This window comes from Pleurodeles waltl, chromosome 12 (genome assembly GCF_031143425.1).
Source record: "Pleurodeles waltl isolate 20211129_DDA chromosome 12, aPleWal1.hap1.20221129, whole genome shotgun sequence".
Lineage (NCBI taxonomy): Eukaryota > Metazoa > Chordata > Amphibia > Caudata > Salamandridae > Pleurodeles > Pleurodeles waltl.
This window is the reverse complement of record NC_090451.1, coordinates 596,912,554-596,932,280: the sequence shown is the minus strand read 5'-3', so window position 1 is coordinate 596,932,280 and position 19,727 is coordinate 596,912,554. Positions and strand designations below refer to the sequence as shown.

Sequence of the window (19,727 nt, the reverse complement as noted above, 5' to 3'; positions counted from 1 at the left end):
TTTTCTGCCTACACCCCTTCCTCCTAATGCCTTATTTCCCAGATTACCTTTGCTTGTCTTGTCATTGCTTGACCCGAGGAAGTGGGGGGAGGGGATCAACGGGTCTCCAACCCCAAGGCAGTCCTCATTATGTTTGCTGTACTTATCCAAGAAAGCTCAATCAGAGGTAACGTCTCCAACAGCACCCGAGGTCTCCGAAGGGCTAAAGTTAGAGACCCGAAGACTTGATGAGTGTGGGAGATGACCTAGGTCCCATCCAAGTCTCCCCTGATATTTTTTTTTTTTTGTAACTATATATGCGGCTTAGGTCCCATGTTTTTTTTTCTAATTTGGGAACTCTATCTCTCGCTATCGCTGTTGGCATTTCCATTGTGTACACCTGTATGCCCTAGAGACTGGGATGTTGGATCCATATGTATGGTGGCACCTGTTATGTTCTTTAGCTCTAGTAGCACTGCTTTCCAAAATGTTTGAACTTGGTCACAAAACCACCACATATGGGACACTGTGCCTCGAGCACCTGACAATACCAGAAGGCCAGAAAAGTGCAAAGGCATGAGAGTCTGTTGGACTTGTGGATGGATGGAGAAAGAAGATGCCCAGTGAAGCATTTAGTCTTAACGTTTTCTCCACTTTCAATTATGTCTTAATGTTTCTTCACTTTAAAGTGAAGGGCACAAGGGCCTCCATTGAGGCTTTTCCCTGCCATGTGATATATAGCAGCAAGCGCCCCCAAGGATATCCAACGGGGGGGCACCCACTGCAAAGTTTCATGAGGAGCCCTTGCTTGGTCTCCCATGTGGACATTAATCAGTTGCAGCAGCCCATGTCTGCGCAATGAAGTTGGCATGAACACAGGGTAACCTCCTTTACAATGACCAGCCCGCTTGCCAGCCAAGGAGAGTGGTGTTGCAGTATTCCCTCTGGGGCCCCGCACTACCTTCTGTTCTAGTGAAGTGGCAGACATGGCCACCTGGGAGAGCCTTTAGGACTGGGGTCCAATGTCTGTTTCCATCTCTGAGTCCACAGTGGCCTCTGTCCGTAATACTGGGGGCTAACTGTTGCCATTGCAACTCCGTCACAGCAGTGGACGGCGAGTGACTTAGACTCTGCCATGGCTCCAGGCTCTGCATATGATCGCCCATCCAAAGTACTCCTTCAGTCAAGGGTGATTAGCCCACGTGGCCCCTCTCGGTCAGCGTGCATCGCACTGTAGGAATATGCAATACATGGCCTGGAGCAGCCGAAGTGCTACCCACTGCTCCTTTCTGGGGCAGAGCTAAGAGGAAAGACTTGAACCAGCACACTGCTGCTGGACGCACAAGGTGAAAAAAGTCCCACGGCAAGGTGCTTGGGGGAGGGGCAATCTCTGTTGATCCTGGGATTGCCAAATTGCGGGCAAGTCCTCATGCCCTTGGGAGACGCTTTAGAGAGACAGACAGACAGACAGGCAGGCAGGCCAGCTCATCCATCTAAATTACAAAGTGGCAGTCCCTCCTTCAGCGCAGTAAGCAGCATGCAGTTCAATAAAGCAGTTAGTAGGCATGGCATTGTCTATTGGCAGCACAGCAGTATCTCAATAGAACCTCTAGAGAACAGGGTCAGGGCACAGCTGGTAGCAGAGCAACAAGCAGAAAAGCAATCCAGTGAGTCCTTTATGCCACCCAGCAAATAGGAGGCAGCAGGACAACAGCAGAAGAGGAGTCCAGATGAGTACTTTGTGCAGCACAGTTGTCCTTCTGACAGAGATTCAGTCCCAGAATTGCTAAAAAAAAACATAGGGTCAGATCCCTTGTATTTATACTACAAAATGTCTTTGATGTGAAAGGTGACGTCAAAAGAACCCCTTTCAAATGTAATACAAACCCCTTTCAAGCATTTAAACAAATGGCTGTATTTGTCTTTTATAAAGATGGCACTGTGGCTACAGGGCGCTGGTAGCAAGATGCCTGCTGTCTGTAAATGTGACACTTGGAAATGGGAGAACATTTAAATGAGTTTTATGGAATCCATATAAACATAAAGATAGCTAGTAGTTTAATATTCTCCCATTTCAAAGTATCGCCTTTAGGCATCTTTCTGACAATGGCTGGTAGACACTTTGACATATATAAAACTGAAGAATACAGCCATCATTTTAGGTGGAAGAAATTAAAAATGCAGAAAAATGTTCCATTTTATGAACATTCTTGCAGAAAATTTTTCAGAATTTTAAATTGCTCCCATAAAAAAAAAAATAAAAAAAAAAAAATGTAACGGTACCACATATGGTGACAGGTATGTTCTGTACCACAAATAGATACAACACAAGCTTTCAGTCACCCATACACATATATTAGATTCATATACGCTCATGTTCATACATCCCCAGAAGATCATGCTCTTACCGACTCACACAGCAGCCCTGCCATAGTGCCCCTAGTCAAAGTATTTTGTTCAAACCGTAGTATTTGGCTCTATGGACATTCGGCTTAAAGTCAATGGGGCTTGGTGTGGTGGTGTCTGTTAACAATGCACAAGTTGCTTAGTCCTTAGTAGCTCACAGTGATTTTCGCTAATCAGAAGTACCTCTCACTGCAGAAAAGTTCTGAGATCCCTGATTTATTGCTAGAGCTTACCATCAAATTGGTGACAGCTTTTCGGGATTCCTGACATCAGTGATGCCAAAGATCTAGTCAAGTCAACATGGGCTAATATCTGTGTAGGCTTAAGCATCAATTAGTGATAAAAGTTTATTGTTACACCATCTAGCGAAGTCCAGTCCCATCTTGTGTCTAGAGTTAACATTTATGCTCCATAAATTATACACACTGAATTAGTGTTATAAACGTCAAACACTGAGAGTATTGATATTTCTCCATATAGCATTGAAAACTTTTTTTGTTGTTGTTTTGTTTTTGCAGTACCCAGTGTCTGATAATGCTGTTTATTTAATCATCTTCATTTGTTGTGATAATCATCGATGGTGCTGTTATACTACTCTTCCTTCCAAAGGCATCAAGGGGTCTTCCCTGTGAGCCTAGAAGTTTTGGACATATGGCTGCAGAATTCATTGAACATCTTTGTGTTGAGTTACTCTCTTGCTGGTAATCCACGGTGGCGCTGCCTCAGGCCACTTCTTTTAAATCTCTTTTCATCATTGTAGTCTTATATATTCTCACAGAGTTTTTTGCAGCATTCCACTTTATATTACATGTTACCACAATGCATAAAAAATGCATGAGGCAGGCGCGTCATACAGGTAAAAACAGTACAACAAATCTTACAGCACACAGTCAGACATCAAAAGCGTCATCATAGGGCTTTGTCCTGCAGGGTTCAACCATTGACACTTCAACCATATGTAGGTTGTCCAGGCTCTGGAAGGGGGTTGAGCAGGCAAATCTCACTAATCCCATTGGAGTAGGGTGCCACTTCACAGAGCCCTACTCTCTTCTCTGTACTTTAGCTACCACCTCAGCCTGCACCACAAACAGATCTGGATAATCTGTAAAGTTCTGGGACACCTCTCCCCACATGTCTGATGGAGGGCGCTTATGTATCCCACATGCCTCCTCTCACAATAGTGCTTCTTTCTCTTCTCTTGCCGATCTTTCCACTTCCACCAGTAACCTAACATAACTATGGCACATTCTCACCATCCCTGTTCTGGCTATCAGTTTCGTTGCAAGGGTGATGGCAAGGTCCAACAATTCATTACCTTCCTTTTTAGGTGTAGGTCAGGTGAAACCTCCGAAAATGCAGACCTTCAGTGTTATGTCCATCTCCCCGGCCAGGGTGCCACCCAGGTGTCACACCATTACCTCTCTGCAAGTGAGTATCACTGGGCCATTCCAGACCATCTGAAAAAAGGTCATTGACCCTGACCCACATCTTTGGCTCACCCACAGTTACGGTTGAGACCTCTGGGTCACTATCATCTGGGCCCTGTGGGTTGGACTAGCCAATGATGAAACATGCCATAAATAAGTGGGTGAGGCTTTTCCATCCATAAAGGAAATACCCCCTAAAGAAGGTGAATAATCATGTAGCGCAGTAGGCATCAAATCTGTACACAATAGTGAATGAAGCTCTGGCCCCTTTTTTCGTGAGTATGTGTTATGGATTAGGAGTGAGTGGAGCGAGTTGATTCTGCTACCTCTCTAATGTGATAGGTTTCGGGATGCCCTAACTGGCCTTTAATGGAAGGGCAATCTTACAAAACTGTATGTGATGTCATTGAATGCTTACATGTAATCTTTTCTCTTTCCAGTAGTCCAATGGGTGTGCCGGGAAAAACTATGGGAGTCATGTTCACACCTCTTACAGTGAAGTATGTTTACTATGACACAGAACGTATAGGAGGTAAGCAGTTTGCCTTCCGCGGTGGACTCTTCCAATGTTGTAGTGACCTAATTTGATTAATGTACCACCAGCATTTAAACAGGTTAAAAAAAGTTCGATTTTGTCAGACCTATATTATTCTGTATATGGCTACATTGTTCTCTTCACATTTTGCTTCACAGCTAAAACACATATTTTGGTGCCCTTCACTCAGCCCAGCCCTAGAGATCGATGAATCTTCTTGGCCCATGGCTCCCAGTATAATGCTTTCAGCCACACTGAAGGAGTGTTTTGGGGCTCCTTCTGGAGGCCTTTCTATCATAGTACGGCAACTTGGTAGGACATCAGGCTGCATCTACTCTTGAGTCTTTTCCAAGGCCCTTCAGCACCATGTCTAAGGATGTCCCTTGAGGTAATTTCAGCTAGGTATACATTATGATCTCTTGAGGGAGTCTCTTTACTCTGACCTCTCCTACCACAAACTTTCTTGTTGATTCCTAAGTGCTTGCTAGGCATCTTCTCCAAGAAACCTATGGTTTGGTAATATCAAATAAAGGTGTGTGACCTAATTCTTGTAACTAAGTGTAGATGAGTCCTCTTGTACTTTAACGTGTCCTGTGCCACAGAAGTATGATTTGAAGCAGTGTGCAAAAAAGTGTATAGGACAACAGGTTATTAATATTATTGTCATACGTTTTAGAATTACTTTAGTAGTTTTTCTGATAGATGAGTGATCAAGGGAACCACTTTCTTCTTCATTAGAGAGGTATCCCCCCCTCCTCCCCCCAGTGAAATTAGTAATGGCTCAGTATCTTGGATAAGGCTCGAATTTGTGAGTTACTTGGTGGGATCCTGTTATCCTAATGAGGTGAGATGACGTTGGTGTGTAAGCTTCCCAAAGTGGTGATCATGAATGTGATGCATAGCTGATTAGTCAAGAAATCGTTTGTTTGATTCTTTATTTGTCGTTAGATGCATATGCTCTGCAAACTCTTGCCATCTAGTGTGGGTTCTGGAATGAGGCAAGTTGTTTTAATTTGAATAGGACATTTGAATCACAGGATCGAGTGACTCCTCCTCTCGGTGATATAGCGCATGGACATAGACTCCTTTCTTATATTGTTTTCCCTCCGCCATCAGGTTCGGATATGTGTGCCTCTTTGACTCCATTCTGTTTCTATCTCTCTCTTTCTGTTCCGACATCATTGTACTTAATCACTCATTTCTACCTTTGCGTTCCCTACATTTTTCATCTGTTCAGGCTATGACCAACCGGCCTTCATGGCGTTAACGCCCGTCTCGGACCTACCTTCTGCATGGCTCTGGCATCAACCGAAATGGTTACCTGATGGAATGTACACCACTTTGTTTCTGATTTTGGTGCCATGCTAAGTTCCTGCACACTGACCATACCTTGTGCATCTTTTGCCTCTCTCCAAACCATCGTGAGGCCAAGGAGGCGCCAGCAGCTCAGGAGCAGGAAGTTGTTTCCGTTAAGGACTCTGGCTGTCATGTGCAGTCCGATATCGAGAGCCCAAAAATTTATTCTGCTCAGTGTGTGAGTACTGTGGCCCCTGCTCTCACACAGAAATCCTTCCAGAAGTCCCTTCTGTCTATCTTAGAGATTGCAGGTCCATCACTCCCTCCCGGCCATGGCCAGCACCGAAAGACTGTTACAGCAGCCTCGCCTTCGGGCTTGACTCTGAAAATTGCTGTGAAGGCTAAAACCTCATCCTCCGCTTTGACCTTGACAACTTTGAACCGATAACTTGTTTCGGTGTCAATCCAAACCTCAGGACTGACCCAGCAGCTGACTATTTCAGCCTCGGCGCTAACCAAGACCCAGCAGTAGAGCACCAAAATCCTTGGAATGAGTGACTCCGGCCAGTCTTCCACTAGGCCATCACCACTCGAGCCAATACTTGAAAAGATACAGGGTACACTGGATGACACACCCCAGGGGTCACCGCAGTCTTTCACTGGGGGAGTTAGGCAGCCCACCTGAAGATGCAGATTAAGTGGATGCTTACGACCCATATCCCATCACTCCTAATGACCAGGATCTTTATGCTGCACCCCCCTCCCCACCAGAAGGTACTACCTCATATCAACAGGTAGTATCCTGGGCAGCAGCATTCCACAATGTACAACTTCATGAGGAGCCCATAGAACAGGACTTTTTGTTTGATACTCTCTCCGCAGTCCATAGAGACACTTTGGTGGGGGGTGCGGGGGGTGATTATGACCATGGTGGGCAGCGTTAATATGGAGGAAAATACTGGCAACAGGCTGGCGGTACTTCTCTCCATATTAAGACATTGGCAATGTACCACACCGACGGCCACGGCGGTAACGACCGCCGGGCTGGAGACTTCACTCTCCTGTGAGACGGTCGTCATTAGCCCGCCTGCGGTATTATGACCCCGCCTACTGCCATGGTTTTCGTGGCAACCTTACCGCCATGAATACCATGGCGGTAGGCACTATCAGTGACAGGGAATCTCATCTGTGTCACTTGAAGGGTTCTTCCCCGCCCCCCCTCCACAGATCCCCCCCACCCCTCTCCTCTCTGAACCCCCCCTTCATACACGCCCCTTCCTTCACACATGCATACACACCCATTCCCACATTCATCCACGCATGCATACATTCATTCACACCCAGACCCACACACACATCCACACACACCCATACATACAAGCAGACACGCTCTCACACAACACAACATACACACACTCACACATCCATACATGCAAACACATACAACACGCAACACTCGCCCACATACACGCACAGACATACACACCCCCCCCACACACACACACACCCCCCCCCACACACACACACACACACACACACCCACCCACACACACACCCCACACACACACAACACCCCTTACCTCCCTCCCCTGTCGGAGCACCCCACTTACCTGTTGTCAGTGGGTCCTCCGCAAGGAGACGGGACAGGGAGCTGCCGCCAGCAGCAGTGTCCTTCAGCAGAACATCTCCAGGCCGTGTCATGATATGGTCGGCGGCGGTCTACTGGTGTGGCGCTGCTGCTGGCTGCAGCGCCACCTTACCGCCATATGCCGGTATGGCCACAGCCGGATTTCCTCCATCCTTCTGGCAGAAATCCGGCTGTGGTCCTAATCCGGCTGACAGCTGGTAGCTGCGGCAACGGTCTTTTGGCGGCCGCCACTGCGGCGGTAGGCGGTTTTTACCGCCAGGGTCAAAATTACCCCCTTAGTATCTTCCCATGCTCCCTGGCATTCTCAGAGATGTAAAAGATATATTTAAAGAACCTGTCCACTCCATAGTAATCACCACTTGGATGGACGAGCAGTATAAAGGGGTCCCTTTACATTAAAGTACAGATGCCACTAGAGACTCTATATTTACCACCATTGCCCATAAGTGAGCTAACAGCCAGGCAACAGGGCACTCTCCGTCCCCCAGAAAAGCAAAGCAAAAGTATTGATGCTGCAGGAAAGAGAGCAGCTCTTTGCCAAGCCGCAAATTATTGGCGCTTCGCCAATTCTCAAGCCCTTTTAGGCTGATACAACAGCTTATTGGGATGAGATGGAGGAATTGCTGCTATACCTCCCTGAAGAACATTGGAAACAGGGAGAGCAAAATGTCTCTGGGGGCTAAATCAATCCAAATACCTACATTTGTTGTGCCCTCGATGCAGCAGACACAGCAGCCAGGGGGATCAACACTAGTATTCTCTTGAGAAGACCTTCCTGGCTTTAGAGTTTCAGCTTCAAGCCAGAGGTCCACACAGGCAATCTTAAACATGCCCTATCATAAGGAGCACCTGTTTGGACCTCAAATGGACACAGCATTTGACAAAATGAAGAAGGGCACTGCCAAGGCCATGGGTGCTTTACAAACTCCCACAAGAGGTCGAGGGTTTAGGAGAACGTCCAAATCCACTACTACAGAAGCTTCCTCGTCCCAACACAAGCAGCCTCAATCCTCTTACTGCAGAGCCTACTTCAGAGGCTCCTACACGGAGACAAAAACCAAAGGAAGAGGGAAGAGTGCCACCACCCTTGGTTCCACTCCCCCTGACAATCAGTGACTACTTACACCTGCCACCCACCTATTCCCCCACCCACCCCTTTACCATTGAACACCTTTCAAAACTGCAACACTTTCATTCAGTTTGTGACATAATCACCACGGACCAATGGGTCCTTGCCATTAGCCAACATGGCTATTTTCTGGCGGTAATTACCACACCCCTAAACATTCTGCCTCTCATCCACAGAATGCTGCAGGGACAGCTGTCACTTCTCAAGCAAGAGGTTCAAGCCCTTCTTCTCAGAGGGGCCATAGAACTTGTTCCCCTGCAGCAACAAGGTTAGGAGTGTACTCCCTATACTTCCTGATCCTCAAAAATGATCGGTCTCTCAGACCAATTCTGGATGTCCGGCCTTTAAACAAATACATCCTATCCGAACACTTCCACTAGATCTCTCTTCAGGATGTCATTCCACTTCTGCACCAAGGTGACTTTGACAGCTCTAGATCTAAAGGACACCTACTTCCACCATACCCTTACAACCTACTTCCACCACCAATCCACCCTTCACAGCGGAAATAATTAGGACTAGTCATTGCAGGCAAACATTATCAATTTTAAAGTCCTTCCGTTCAGAGTGACTTGCACCCCTCAGGGATTCACAAAATGCTTAGAGGTGATCGCATTGCACCTGCAAAGGCAACATGTCCACATGTTTCCTTACCTGGATGACTGGCTCATTAAAGCCACTGCACTTCACCAGTGTCGGCAACATATTCAGTTGACAGTGGATCTCCTTCACAAATTAGGGTTCATTCTCAGCATCCCCAAATCTTATCTCCAACCTATAAAGTTTAAACCTTACTTGGGGGCTATATTGAACTCACAGTTAGGGTTATCATACCCCAATCTTACTCACATTCAGAATTTTCAGACATTTCGCCTCGGTCCCAGGAAAACCAATATTATAACAGGGGTGTGGATTTTATTAAAATATCTACTTGTCCAGGGGACAGGTTGCTTCTCAAATCTACTTGTCCTGTAAAAAGATCTACTTGTCCCTTTGGTGCCATGTAGTGTGGCGACAAATTATGGCAGCAATCTCATTATGTAAGAGCTCTGATAATAGTCTCTCTGATTATGCCAGGGCTACTACCATAGTAGGGCTTGAATACTTGCGTTTCAATCCCTACTGTAGCAATTTCCTTATTTTGCCACCTTTCTGCAGATCTGCATACTGGGGCTGGAGGAAGCAGTAAGCAATAGTTCCAGGGCTGGAATGCCTTTGAGTCTGCAAACCTACTAACCTGCATGTTTTAAAGATTTTCACCAGCTTCTCTCTAATATTTTCCCATAATAAGAAAGGTTGGACATTTACTCCTGACAATGGCAGAATTAGAACTTCTTCCAGGGTTGGGAAGAAAGTGGCTGGAGGGAAAATGAACTTGCAAATGCTCAATAGATTTTCACATGAGCAAATCTACACATGCGTATTTACCCATGCTAAAATACAGTTCACCAATATTTGATAGGGGTACGACATATACCATGGGTGCACTTTTGTGACTTTAAGAATTTGGGGCCACATGTAGGTAGGTTCAGATTTGCGACCCACAAATTGCGAGTCAGAGCGACTCGCAATTTGAGATTTGCAAATCCGAATGTAGGATGGTGTCCCTGACACCATCTGTGATTCGCAAGGGCTTCGCAAATGCCCACCTAATGAATAATCATGAGGTTGGGTCGCATTTTTCGACCCCCTTGTGAATGGCGGCCCTCAAAGGGATAGTGGCCTGCTGGAGACAGCAGACCACCATGTCTGTGACTGCTTTTCAATAAAGCAGTTTTTTGTTGTTGTTTTTTTTGTAATGCAGCCCGTTTTCCTTAAAGGAAAACGAGATGCATTACGAAAACGAAAAATGAAACGTTTTCGTTTCATTTGCCTACTCCGAAAAAATGTTTACAGTGACATTCACAATGGGGAAGGGGTCCCATTGGGACTCCTTCCCTTTTGCGAAAGTGTTAGCACCCATTTGAAATGTGTGCAAACTGCGATTGGTTTGCGCCCGCGTTCGCGGTCACAAAACAATCCTACATTGCACTGCGAGTCGCAATTAGGAAGGAAACACCCCTTCCAAATTGCGAGTCGCAAGCCCGTTTTGCGATTCGGTAACCAGGTTACCGAACCACAAAACTGGGTTTGTGCATCGCAATGTGCTTTTTGCACATCGCAAACAGCGAAAGTCGCTGTTTGCGACATGCAAAAAGCTACCTACATGTGGGTCTTGGTCCCTAATTAGGTCTGGTGTTAACTAAGACATTTTGTTTTTATTAAACTTCTATTTCTCTCTCTTTCGGCTGGCTTTACTATGAGTGATTGCATTCTGCTCTTCCACAAGGAGCATATTGGCACACAAAGTAGTTTTGTTCAGTGTCAGGAACTACAGTGGCAATCAGCGACGTAACGCAACTGGAGGGTGCCCCTTTGCAAAGAACATGGAGGAGCCCCCTCTCCAGACTCACTCAGGGTAGGTGATGTGCTGAAGGGGCCCCCTGGAGGGTGGCTGCGGGCCGTTGTTATGCCACTGGTGGCAAATTGTGCTTTCAGATTTCAAAAACTTTTTGGTTTTTTTTTTGCCAGTGTTTGTTACAATGTTGAGGGCCTGGTCGCTCCCACAACAATAAAGTGTTACAAAAGCCATGTCAAAACAAGACACTCATTGATGAAACTAAAAGACTTATAAAAATATGTGAGATCAGTTGGCTTTGTCAGTGTTTGTTTATTTTCATGCTTCCCATAATCGTGTTGAAAATGGTTACACTGATTTTCCATTAGAAATATTTTTGGGAAATACTAGCATGCATCAACACATTTTACTAAATGACATTTCATTTGCATATAATCAGAGAGCATTCTGGGAGCATTATACTTAGCCTCATAGCCTAAACTTTTCAAACATGTGTATACACGTCTTTTTTTTTTTAGTACTGGAACCAACGTCAGTAGTGAAGTGTGACCTTAAAACATTTACTTACAGCACTCACCCTAATAATGAAGGTTTTCAAATAATGAACCATAAATACAAGTTCGAACAGCATTATCTTTTGGTAACTCATTACCTCAACTGCAGAGAGTTCCACTCTCTGTAAACAGGCAGCCAAAGGGTTTGTGCTGCAGAGGGTTGGGCCTACTTGTCCCAAGGACAAAGTACACATAAAAACTTGTTGCCCTTGACCCCAAACAAGATGTCCCGGGCGTCGGGCGATAGGAATTCCACATCCCTGTATAAAGTAAGGCACATCGGGCCTCATTACGGCACACTGGCGGTTACACCGCTAGCAGGCTAGTGGTGTACCGGCAGTGTATTATGACCGTGGCGCATTAGCCATGGCCATACCGCTAGCCCCTCCACTTGACCGCCAGGCCATCATAATCCCCAACCGCCAGCCTGTCCATGGCGGTAAACACTGCCATGGAAAGGCTGGTGGTAAGGGGGTCTCGGGGTGCTACTGCACTGCCCATGCACTGGCATGGGCAGTGCAGGGGGCCCCCAGGCACTGCCCCATCATGCATTTCACTGCCCGAATTTCGGGCAGTGAAATGCATGACGGGTGCTGCTGCACCCGCTGCACATCAACATTGCCGCCAGCTCTATTATGAACCAGCTGCAATGTTGATGTGACTTTTCCACTGGCCCAGTGGAAAAGTCATAATAGGCGCCAAATATACCGCCAGCACTGGCGGTATAGTTGCGCCCGTGGCTTCGGCGGTCTTTTAGTAAGACCGCCGAAGTCATAATGAGGGCCATCATGTGTCTGCTTGGGAGGTTGGCTTCTTGCATTGCCATAGGTTCCTCATGCAAGACTACACATGCGTCCTCCACAGCAGTGTCTATCTCGTCAGTGGTCTCAGTCACATAAACTCCCTGTTCTCTGCAATGGTGGAATACCAACAACCTGTTGATGGGGTGGCTTTTTCCAGACCCTGTTCCTCACATCACACTAACCACAAACTTGTCACGGATGGGTTACAGTTCTCACCTACAAATCTGACCGTTCATGCTCTTAGGGATACCAAACACCAGTTGGTACATATGACTTGGAACTTCAGGCGGTATTCCTAGCACTGAAAGCTTTCCTTCCTCACCTGTCTCACAAGGTTGTCCTAGTCAAGATGGAGAATACAACAGCCATGTTTTACTTAAAAGACAAGGAGGGAGGGGGAGAACACAGCCTTCACAACTATCATACCTGTCTCAGACCATATGGAGTGGGCCATTCACAACATTCACCTGTTGGCGGAATACCTTCCATGCATGGACATCGACTTTGCAGACCTGCTCAGCAGGTTTGAGCAACAAGCCCACAAATGGGAACTCCACCCACAAGTCCTCCAGGCATATTTCAGAAATTGGGGGTCCCCTTGCATAGACCTTTTAGCCACAGCAGAAAACACAAAATGCCCAAACCTAAGCTCTAGGTACACCCACACTCTTCATCCAAGGTAGCACATTATGGATGAGTTGGTCAGGGGATATTTGCCTACGCTTTTCCACCTTTCCCTCCCTCTCATTCCATTTCTGGTCCAGAGGCTCAGGGAAATGTTTCTCACCATGATCCTTGTGGCTCCCACCTGGGCATTCCAACCTTGGTTCGCCACACTTCTGGAGCTTTTAGTAGTCCCACACAAGAAGCTCCCCAACAGGCTGGACCTTCTTACCCAGAATAAAAAACAAATCCAACATCCTGGCCCCAAGTCACTCAATATTGCAACATGGCTCCTGCGTTCATAGAGTTTGGCTACCTTGGTTTGCCTGCGGAATGAATGGACATTCTCAAGGAAGCACACAGACCAACCACTAGAACCTGCTGTGCTGCAAAATGAAAACATTTTGTGTGCCACTGCCAACCCAAACACATTGATCCAATGAAAGCCACGGTACAAGAAATTGTTTTACTTTCTGCAAATGCAGCAGATAGCAATCTCTTACGCTTCTATTCACTTGCATCTCACAGCAGTCGCTTCACAAATCTAAAATAGGCAATATATCTTGCTGTTCAGAATTCCAGTAATGAAATCTTTCATGGAAGGACTCAAACGAATCCATTCTCCCTCGGGTGCCCAAGCCCCCTCGTGGAACCTTAACATTGCACTCACTACAATCATGGGTCCCCTACTTGAACCGCTTCACTCATGCTTACTTCACTTTCTCTCATGGAATCTCAAATGTGTTAGTGAGCTCCAGGCACTAACCTTAGAAGAACCTTTCTTTTAAATTCATAGAGACAAAGTAGTTCTTCGAACTAATCCTAAGTTTTTACCTAAAGTGGTTTCAGCTCAATCAGTCTGTTGAGCTTGCGGTTATTTTCCTACAGACAGATTCTGTTGGGGAAAGAGCTCTTAACACCCTAGATGTTAAAAGAGCACTAGTACTACATAGACCGAACTAAAACATTTAGGAACTAAACACTAATCTGTGGATGTTTTAGCATGCCAGCAAACCAGTGTAAGTCAGGCAGTGCTACGAATCCTTTTTCAAACTACTGCAATTCCCACAGGCTATCCACTGCTTTTAAGGAGCGACTACTTTATAGTCTGTGCAGAGCATGTATATCTACAGCCACACAGGCCAACGAACGGATTATGTTACTTAAGATGTAAACATCTGTTTATGGCATGTAGTGTTGTAGATCCACATGCGTCAACTCCTATGGTCATTGCAGTTTCACTTTATGAACATGTATGAATTTACATTTAGCATGGGCATCTTTTTTTTCTCTTGCACATACCTTTCCACTCCTTCCTCACACCCTTGCGGGAAGATAGCCTAACAATGCGCAAGGGCAAAGACTCCTTTATCACCAAGTGGAAGAATCACTCAATTCTGTGACCCAAAAATCTTCTTTGGAGCAAATAACCTGCACCATTCCGGACCCAGCACTATGCGGCAGGAGTATGCAGAGGATGTGAATCTACAGCACTACATGCCACAAACAGATGCTTGCAAAGTAAGTAACATAATCCTTCAGATGCAACAGGGTGCAGGTAGGACATAGTTTCAATAAAGAGCATGTAGCAGGTCCTAATTAATGTTCAGACAACAATACAAATTAGCAGTGTTGTGTTAGGCTCTGTATTTCCTTTGCAGTCATAGTCACTCATACTACACATCTTCTTCATTAATGCGAGGTAAAAAGAATCCATTTTAGCAGAACTCAGTAGTGGCAGTAAATAGTGAAAGTTTGCTAAAATAAAAGGGAAGTGTGCAGCCTTAACTGGTATTACAAAGAAGTACTAGGTTGTAATCAACTTAAAAAGTGCCGCAGAGCAGGTTGATGAGTGATGAGAATGAAGAATGTGTTCTGAGTGAACTACAAAAATAATAATTTATTTGAGTAAGACTGAATTGTTCAGTTCATTCTGATTCTATGGAGGTAGCCTTTGCTTAGGAAGTATCCTTGAGCATTTATTTTAAACAAAACACATGATTAGACCCCAGTACTAGTTTAGTATAGACATCATTGCTGTTCAGCTTTAGACTCTGAACCAAATGCCAAGCATATTGGTTAGCATGAGTGATGCAATGCCAGATGACTCCTCCATTTTTATTTTGGCCATCTTTAGACCTATTAAGTGATAATTCGTTGTTTAATTGGAGTTCATATTAGGGATTTCTATTGAATTGTCCCAAAGAAATGTGGATTTAAGAATGTTGTTGTTCTCTCAATTTACAGTTGATCTCATTATGAAAACCTGCACCAACCCTAATCGTGTAGTGGGACTTACCAGTGACTTGCAGCAAGTGAGGTCTGCTTCAAGTCAGACGCAGGATAATCTGACTACAGTTCTGCAGTATGCCGAGGATGTGCTTGTAAGAATCCACTTGCTGTATCTTGTTACTAATATTTCTATAGCATGTTTCTGATGGATGCTTCTGCTCATTTCGTTAATCCTCCCAGGTGCCACATTCCATGCGCAAACCAGCAGGTTGTCCCTTGGTTCCGTCTTGACACTGACTCCTCCCATGGTGCTATAGAATGTACCACCTAGAACACTGATGCAAGTTCCTTTTTTCATGCACTTTGACACAGATCCAAATTGCTACTTTTCCTGTACTTGCAGTGGTAGTGTTTTCCGTTGAGGGGCCCCATTTGTGCCTAGCTTTATTGCAGACTGCTGCTTACCACATCATCTCATCTTCTCCCGAGAGTATTTGAATGTATTTGAGGGACTTCGTAGGTCAGTGTGACTATCGCCCCTCAGGTCCAGCCTTTGGAGTGGGTGTGAAATGTCTGCAGTTGAAGTGTACCACTGGTTGCCATTTCACTTTCATCTGCGTGTGGGTGGTCATCACTGTCCAACACTACATACTGGGTAGGTCTGATTATCAGCCGCCCTGTGGCCCAGACTTGGGCTTTGGTGTCATCCTCAGACTTTACTCCTGCCGAACTGGCCAGCACTGGTACCTGTCTCTGTTCAAACTCTGTGCTTGATGCTGGTGGATGCTCTTCTAAAGTCTTTCCTTGTGGGTGGCTCTGATCCTACATAGATAGTGCCACTCAGACATTGTTTGCAGTTATGCCCTCATTCTACCTTTCTCTGATTCACCTCCCAGCTCCAAGATTACTTCAGATCCTTTAGTCCCTCCTCCTTCACTAGACTCTACCTTGGCTGGTCTCACTGGTCCTTTCTACGTTTGCTTAACGTAGACTGCACCAGTTTTGCTACCAGGGGCCTTGTCGATTTTCTTTGGCTTTGAACCCGGCTATAGCGTTGTCCTCTACTCCGTCTCTTGCTTCCCCCATTCCTCAGCACTGAAACATTTTGTATGACTCCATAATTAAAATGCACATTGTCTATGGGTACAATAACCAGTCTCACTGGTTGGAATGTAAAATACTCTGTCTCTGTTCCTGATACAATCCTATATCAAGGACAGAAACTATCAGCCGCCGTTAAGTGCCATTCTTCATCATAGGGTACCTTTTTGCCTTTGCACCACTTGCAGAAGCTTGTGGTTTGGGTTGCAACTTGCCCCGCATCTTGAAGGAATGGTCAAAAGTGATGGGCATTTGTTCTTGACTGCTAGCTGGTGCCAGTGGGCTGGAATAATTTCTCCATTGTATGTTGATTTTTACACTTTGGTGCAGTTGCAGTACCTGCATACCTGGCCTCTCACGTGGCCTATGTTTCCTTTAACATACTCTGCCTTTCAGTGGCCTTTCATTAAGCTGGGTTTGTTTTCATTTCTCCACTTCAAGCACCCCCTCCACCCCCCACTCCTCCTTTTCATGAGGTACTGCTTTGAATTAGGGATTCACGAGGGAAGGAATCTATTGGTAGAAGTATCAATGTAAGAAAAAGCTATTTGCCTTCAGTAATCTTTCTGGTGGATAAATCTATCTGCCGATTCCCCACCATTCCAGCTTGCCTCCTACTCTAAATTGTCGGTGGGTGGGTGTGTGTATGTATGTATGTATGTATGTATGTATATTTGGATTCTGGCTGATTTTCTGCATGACTGTACTATTTCTTTCATGAGTTCGATCTCTAAGGATATGATTAAAATATGGGAACTAACATCAGCATTCATGATAGCTTCTTATGGGGCTCTGTTTTTGTCTCTACTGTGGAGCTGGAGATAGAGCCATGGTGCCACATGCTGACATAAAGGAGCAATTTCAGGTTTCTGGATCCAGGCAGGGACCTGGGAATATTGATGAGCTGAGGAATCTGTAGGTAGAAAAGGGTATCCACCTTTAAAATGGTTGCTATGGGTAAGTTACTTTCTCCTCTGCCTCTTGTTTGGCTTCTTAACGTGTGTGGGCTGTGCAGGTTAAATTTTGCCACACTTTTCTGGGATGCATCTGTTGCCACTTCATACAAGCTCTTTGTGCATTGCCACATGATATTGGTGCTGGTGCTACACTCACTGATATGCTATACCATCTTTGTACCTTTGGTGGATAGGTTACTGTTACAGTGTGGTTTGTGCAGGCTGGGTCATCTGTGTAGCAACAGGTCATGTTTAATTTCATAGTACCTGTTTGAAAGATCTGTTGCGCAGAAACCCCTGTTTTCATGATCGCTGGCATCACCCTTTTTTCTTGGTTTCTGTGTGGAATATTTCAGAGCAGGTAATGTTGAGAAGGCAATTTGGCAAAAACTGATTCTGGTGAGACAGATCTGGAGGGATTTGTCAGATTAGAGGATAACCTGGATGAGAATTTTCTTTAGCATACAAATTGTTTATTATATTGCAGACTCTCTGTAAAATAGATTGCTTTCTGTGACACTGCATGTTTTTTTTTTTTTTTTGTATTTCTCTAGTCGGGTAAAGTTGCAGCGGACAACACGGTGGGGCGATTCCTGATGGACTTGATAAATCAAGTACCCAAGATTTCTCCCGAGGACTTTGAGTCTATGCTGAACAGTAACATCAACGTAAGTACCCATAAACTCGATCTTAGACATTTCCGAAACCTTGTGAATAAAGATGTGCTATTTTGTGGTAATGGCTATAATGCATTGCTCACTAGGCACTTTTAATTCTCCACCCTCTCCCTCTTTTCAGTGTACTGGTGTGGTGAATTTGTCTTTTGTTTGGGATGGTGTGTGACATGTTCACAACGTTTCTCACAATCATCCTTTACCTAATTGAGTTGAAAGATGATGCTTGGAATGCTGATTTTACACCTTTATTCTTTTAGACAAACCTTTCTACTTTAAAACAATCACATTGTTCACAACTACACATGTAGTAGTTTGTAAAACTTATTTTAAATGAAGCTTTTATGTGTTCTAGAACATACAAATTGTTTGTCACTACTGTGCCATTGTCTGCACCTTTTTCTTTGTGTCTTGTCTTCTATCCCAATCTCTTTGCATTTCTCCGTATTTATTGTATATTTTCCCCAAAGACTGAATATGATGTGAAGGTTCTTAGAGTGCACTATAATTGAACATGCAGAGTTATACGTTTTCTAATGCCTTAGGCTAACAGGCTATTTTTTTAATTTTCTTCCTAGGACTTGCTGATGGTGACGTATCTTGCAAACCTGACTCAGGCCCAGATTGCGCTCAATGAGAAATTGCTGAACCTTTAATGGTGACTATCTGAATTGAGGAATTCCTTTAGCCTTTTCAGACTAATAACCAGGTGGCAATTAATAAAGTGTGTTGCTTCTTCAGACGTACAAGAAGTTGTTTTTCCAAATTTGATTTCTCTAACCTCAGCAATGAGTTGGCAGGTCTAAGATGGTTGAAAGTAAGCAGGTCACTATGCTTATTGGTGGAAATTATTTCATAGCCTGTTTTTTGCACATGCCAGGTCTACAAAACAAACTTTCTTCCCAATTTTTACTTGTTGAATATGAATAAAAATTTTCCATTAGAGCAAATTGTCTGATCTCTTTATCATGTGGAAGAGGATATCCTGCTTTGCAAACATAATTTTTTGGAATGAGAATACTTGATTGTTATAGTAAATTGTGGGTATAGTTAAGAGAAAGCTGCCCAAAGGCAAATCATAATCTTGATGTTAAGTGAAAACACAGTATCAGAATGATAAAAACCTTTTAATAGTACTTCTGATGGATACTTCAAAGCGCAGATTCCTCACCTTGTGTATTTCTGCAGGCTCCAGGCTAGATAAGGAATACTCAAAGGCAGCACTGATAGGTAGTGCCATGCTTTCCATGCCTTAAGTTGCAACTCTGGAGCTCTGCCCTTTTCCTTCACTCTATGAAGAGATTTTCTTTACACATTTTCTAGGTTGCAAGGGACATGTCACCCCCTTAAACTATGGGGTTTAAACATTTTAAGGACTGTCACAGATCACGAGGTGTGTAGGGTCAACAGACCGCTTCAAGGACTCTGACGACTGCCCAGATGAATCCAAAAGCCATCTAAGACTCAAAAACGAATCTGTAAGTGACGAAGCACTGAAAGGCTCTGCGCCGGTCCTGCTCCAGGGCTTAAATCGTTGGCACGGTCCTTCTCAAATATTTTTCTTGCCGTAGAAGTCCTAGAAGAAACTTAAGAAGTCCAGACGGGACTCTGCCCCTTCCCACCGCTCTGGCTGTCCAGTGAAGGTATGAGGACATCATGGTGCCTCCGGATCGCACCCCTGTTCCTCTGAGGAGCAGATTTCATGCTTGGTCCTGATGCATCCTATGTTCCCAGGTCCATGGATGACATTGCAACAGGTTGAAGTCTTTCGAGAGGAAATGCTACACATCTTTGGCAAGGTTCAGGCTCCCTCTAACGCTCCTTCATACCCCAAGGGTCCTCCAAACCTCCAGTCAGGTTGCCATCAGAGGGAGGGGTGTGGCTCACCCTCTGCACCTTCTGTTACCCTGTAGCCTGCTTTGGTGT

At 45.0% G+C, this 19,727-nt stretch overlaps 1 protein-coding gene across 1 annotated transcript in view; it reads left to right on the top strand.

Annotated features, from left to right (window-relative positions):
- The window catches only part of EIF3F (eukaryotic translation initiation factor 3 subunit F), a 63,794-nt gene extending 45,043 nt beyond the window's left edge, over positions 1-18,751 (top strand). The window contains exons 5-8 of the mRNA XM_069217797.1: positions 4,253-4,344; positions 15,086-15,222; positions 17,682-17,795; positions 18,380-18,751. Of these exons, the coding sequence (XP_069073898.1) occupies positions 4,253-4,344; positions 15,086-15,222; positions 17,682-17,795; positions 18,380-18,457 (421 nt within the window). The 3' untranslated portion in view covers positions 18,458-18,751. The remainder of the gene's footprint in view (positions 1-4,252; positions 4,345-15,085; positions 15,223-17,681; positions 17,796-18,379) is intronic.
- Positions 18,752-19,727: the final 976 nt, after the last annotated feature.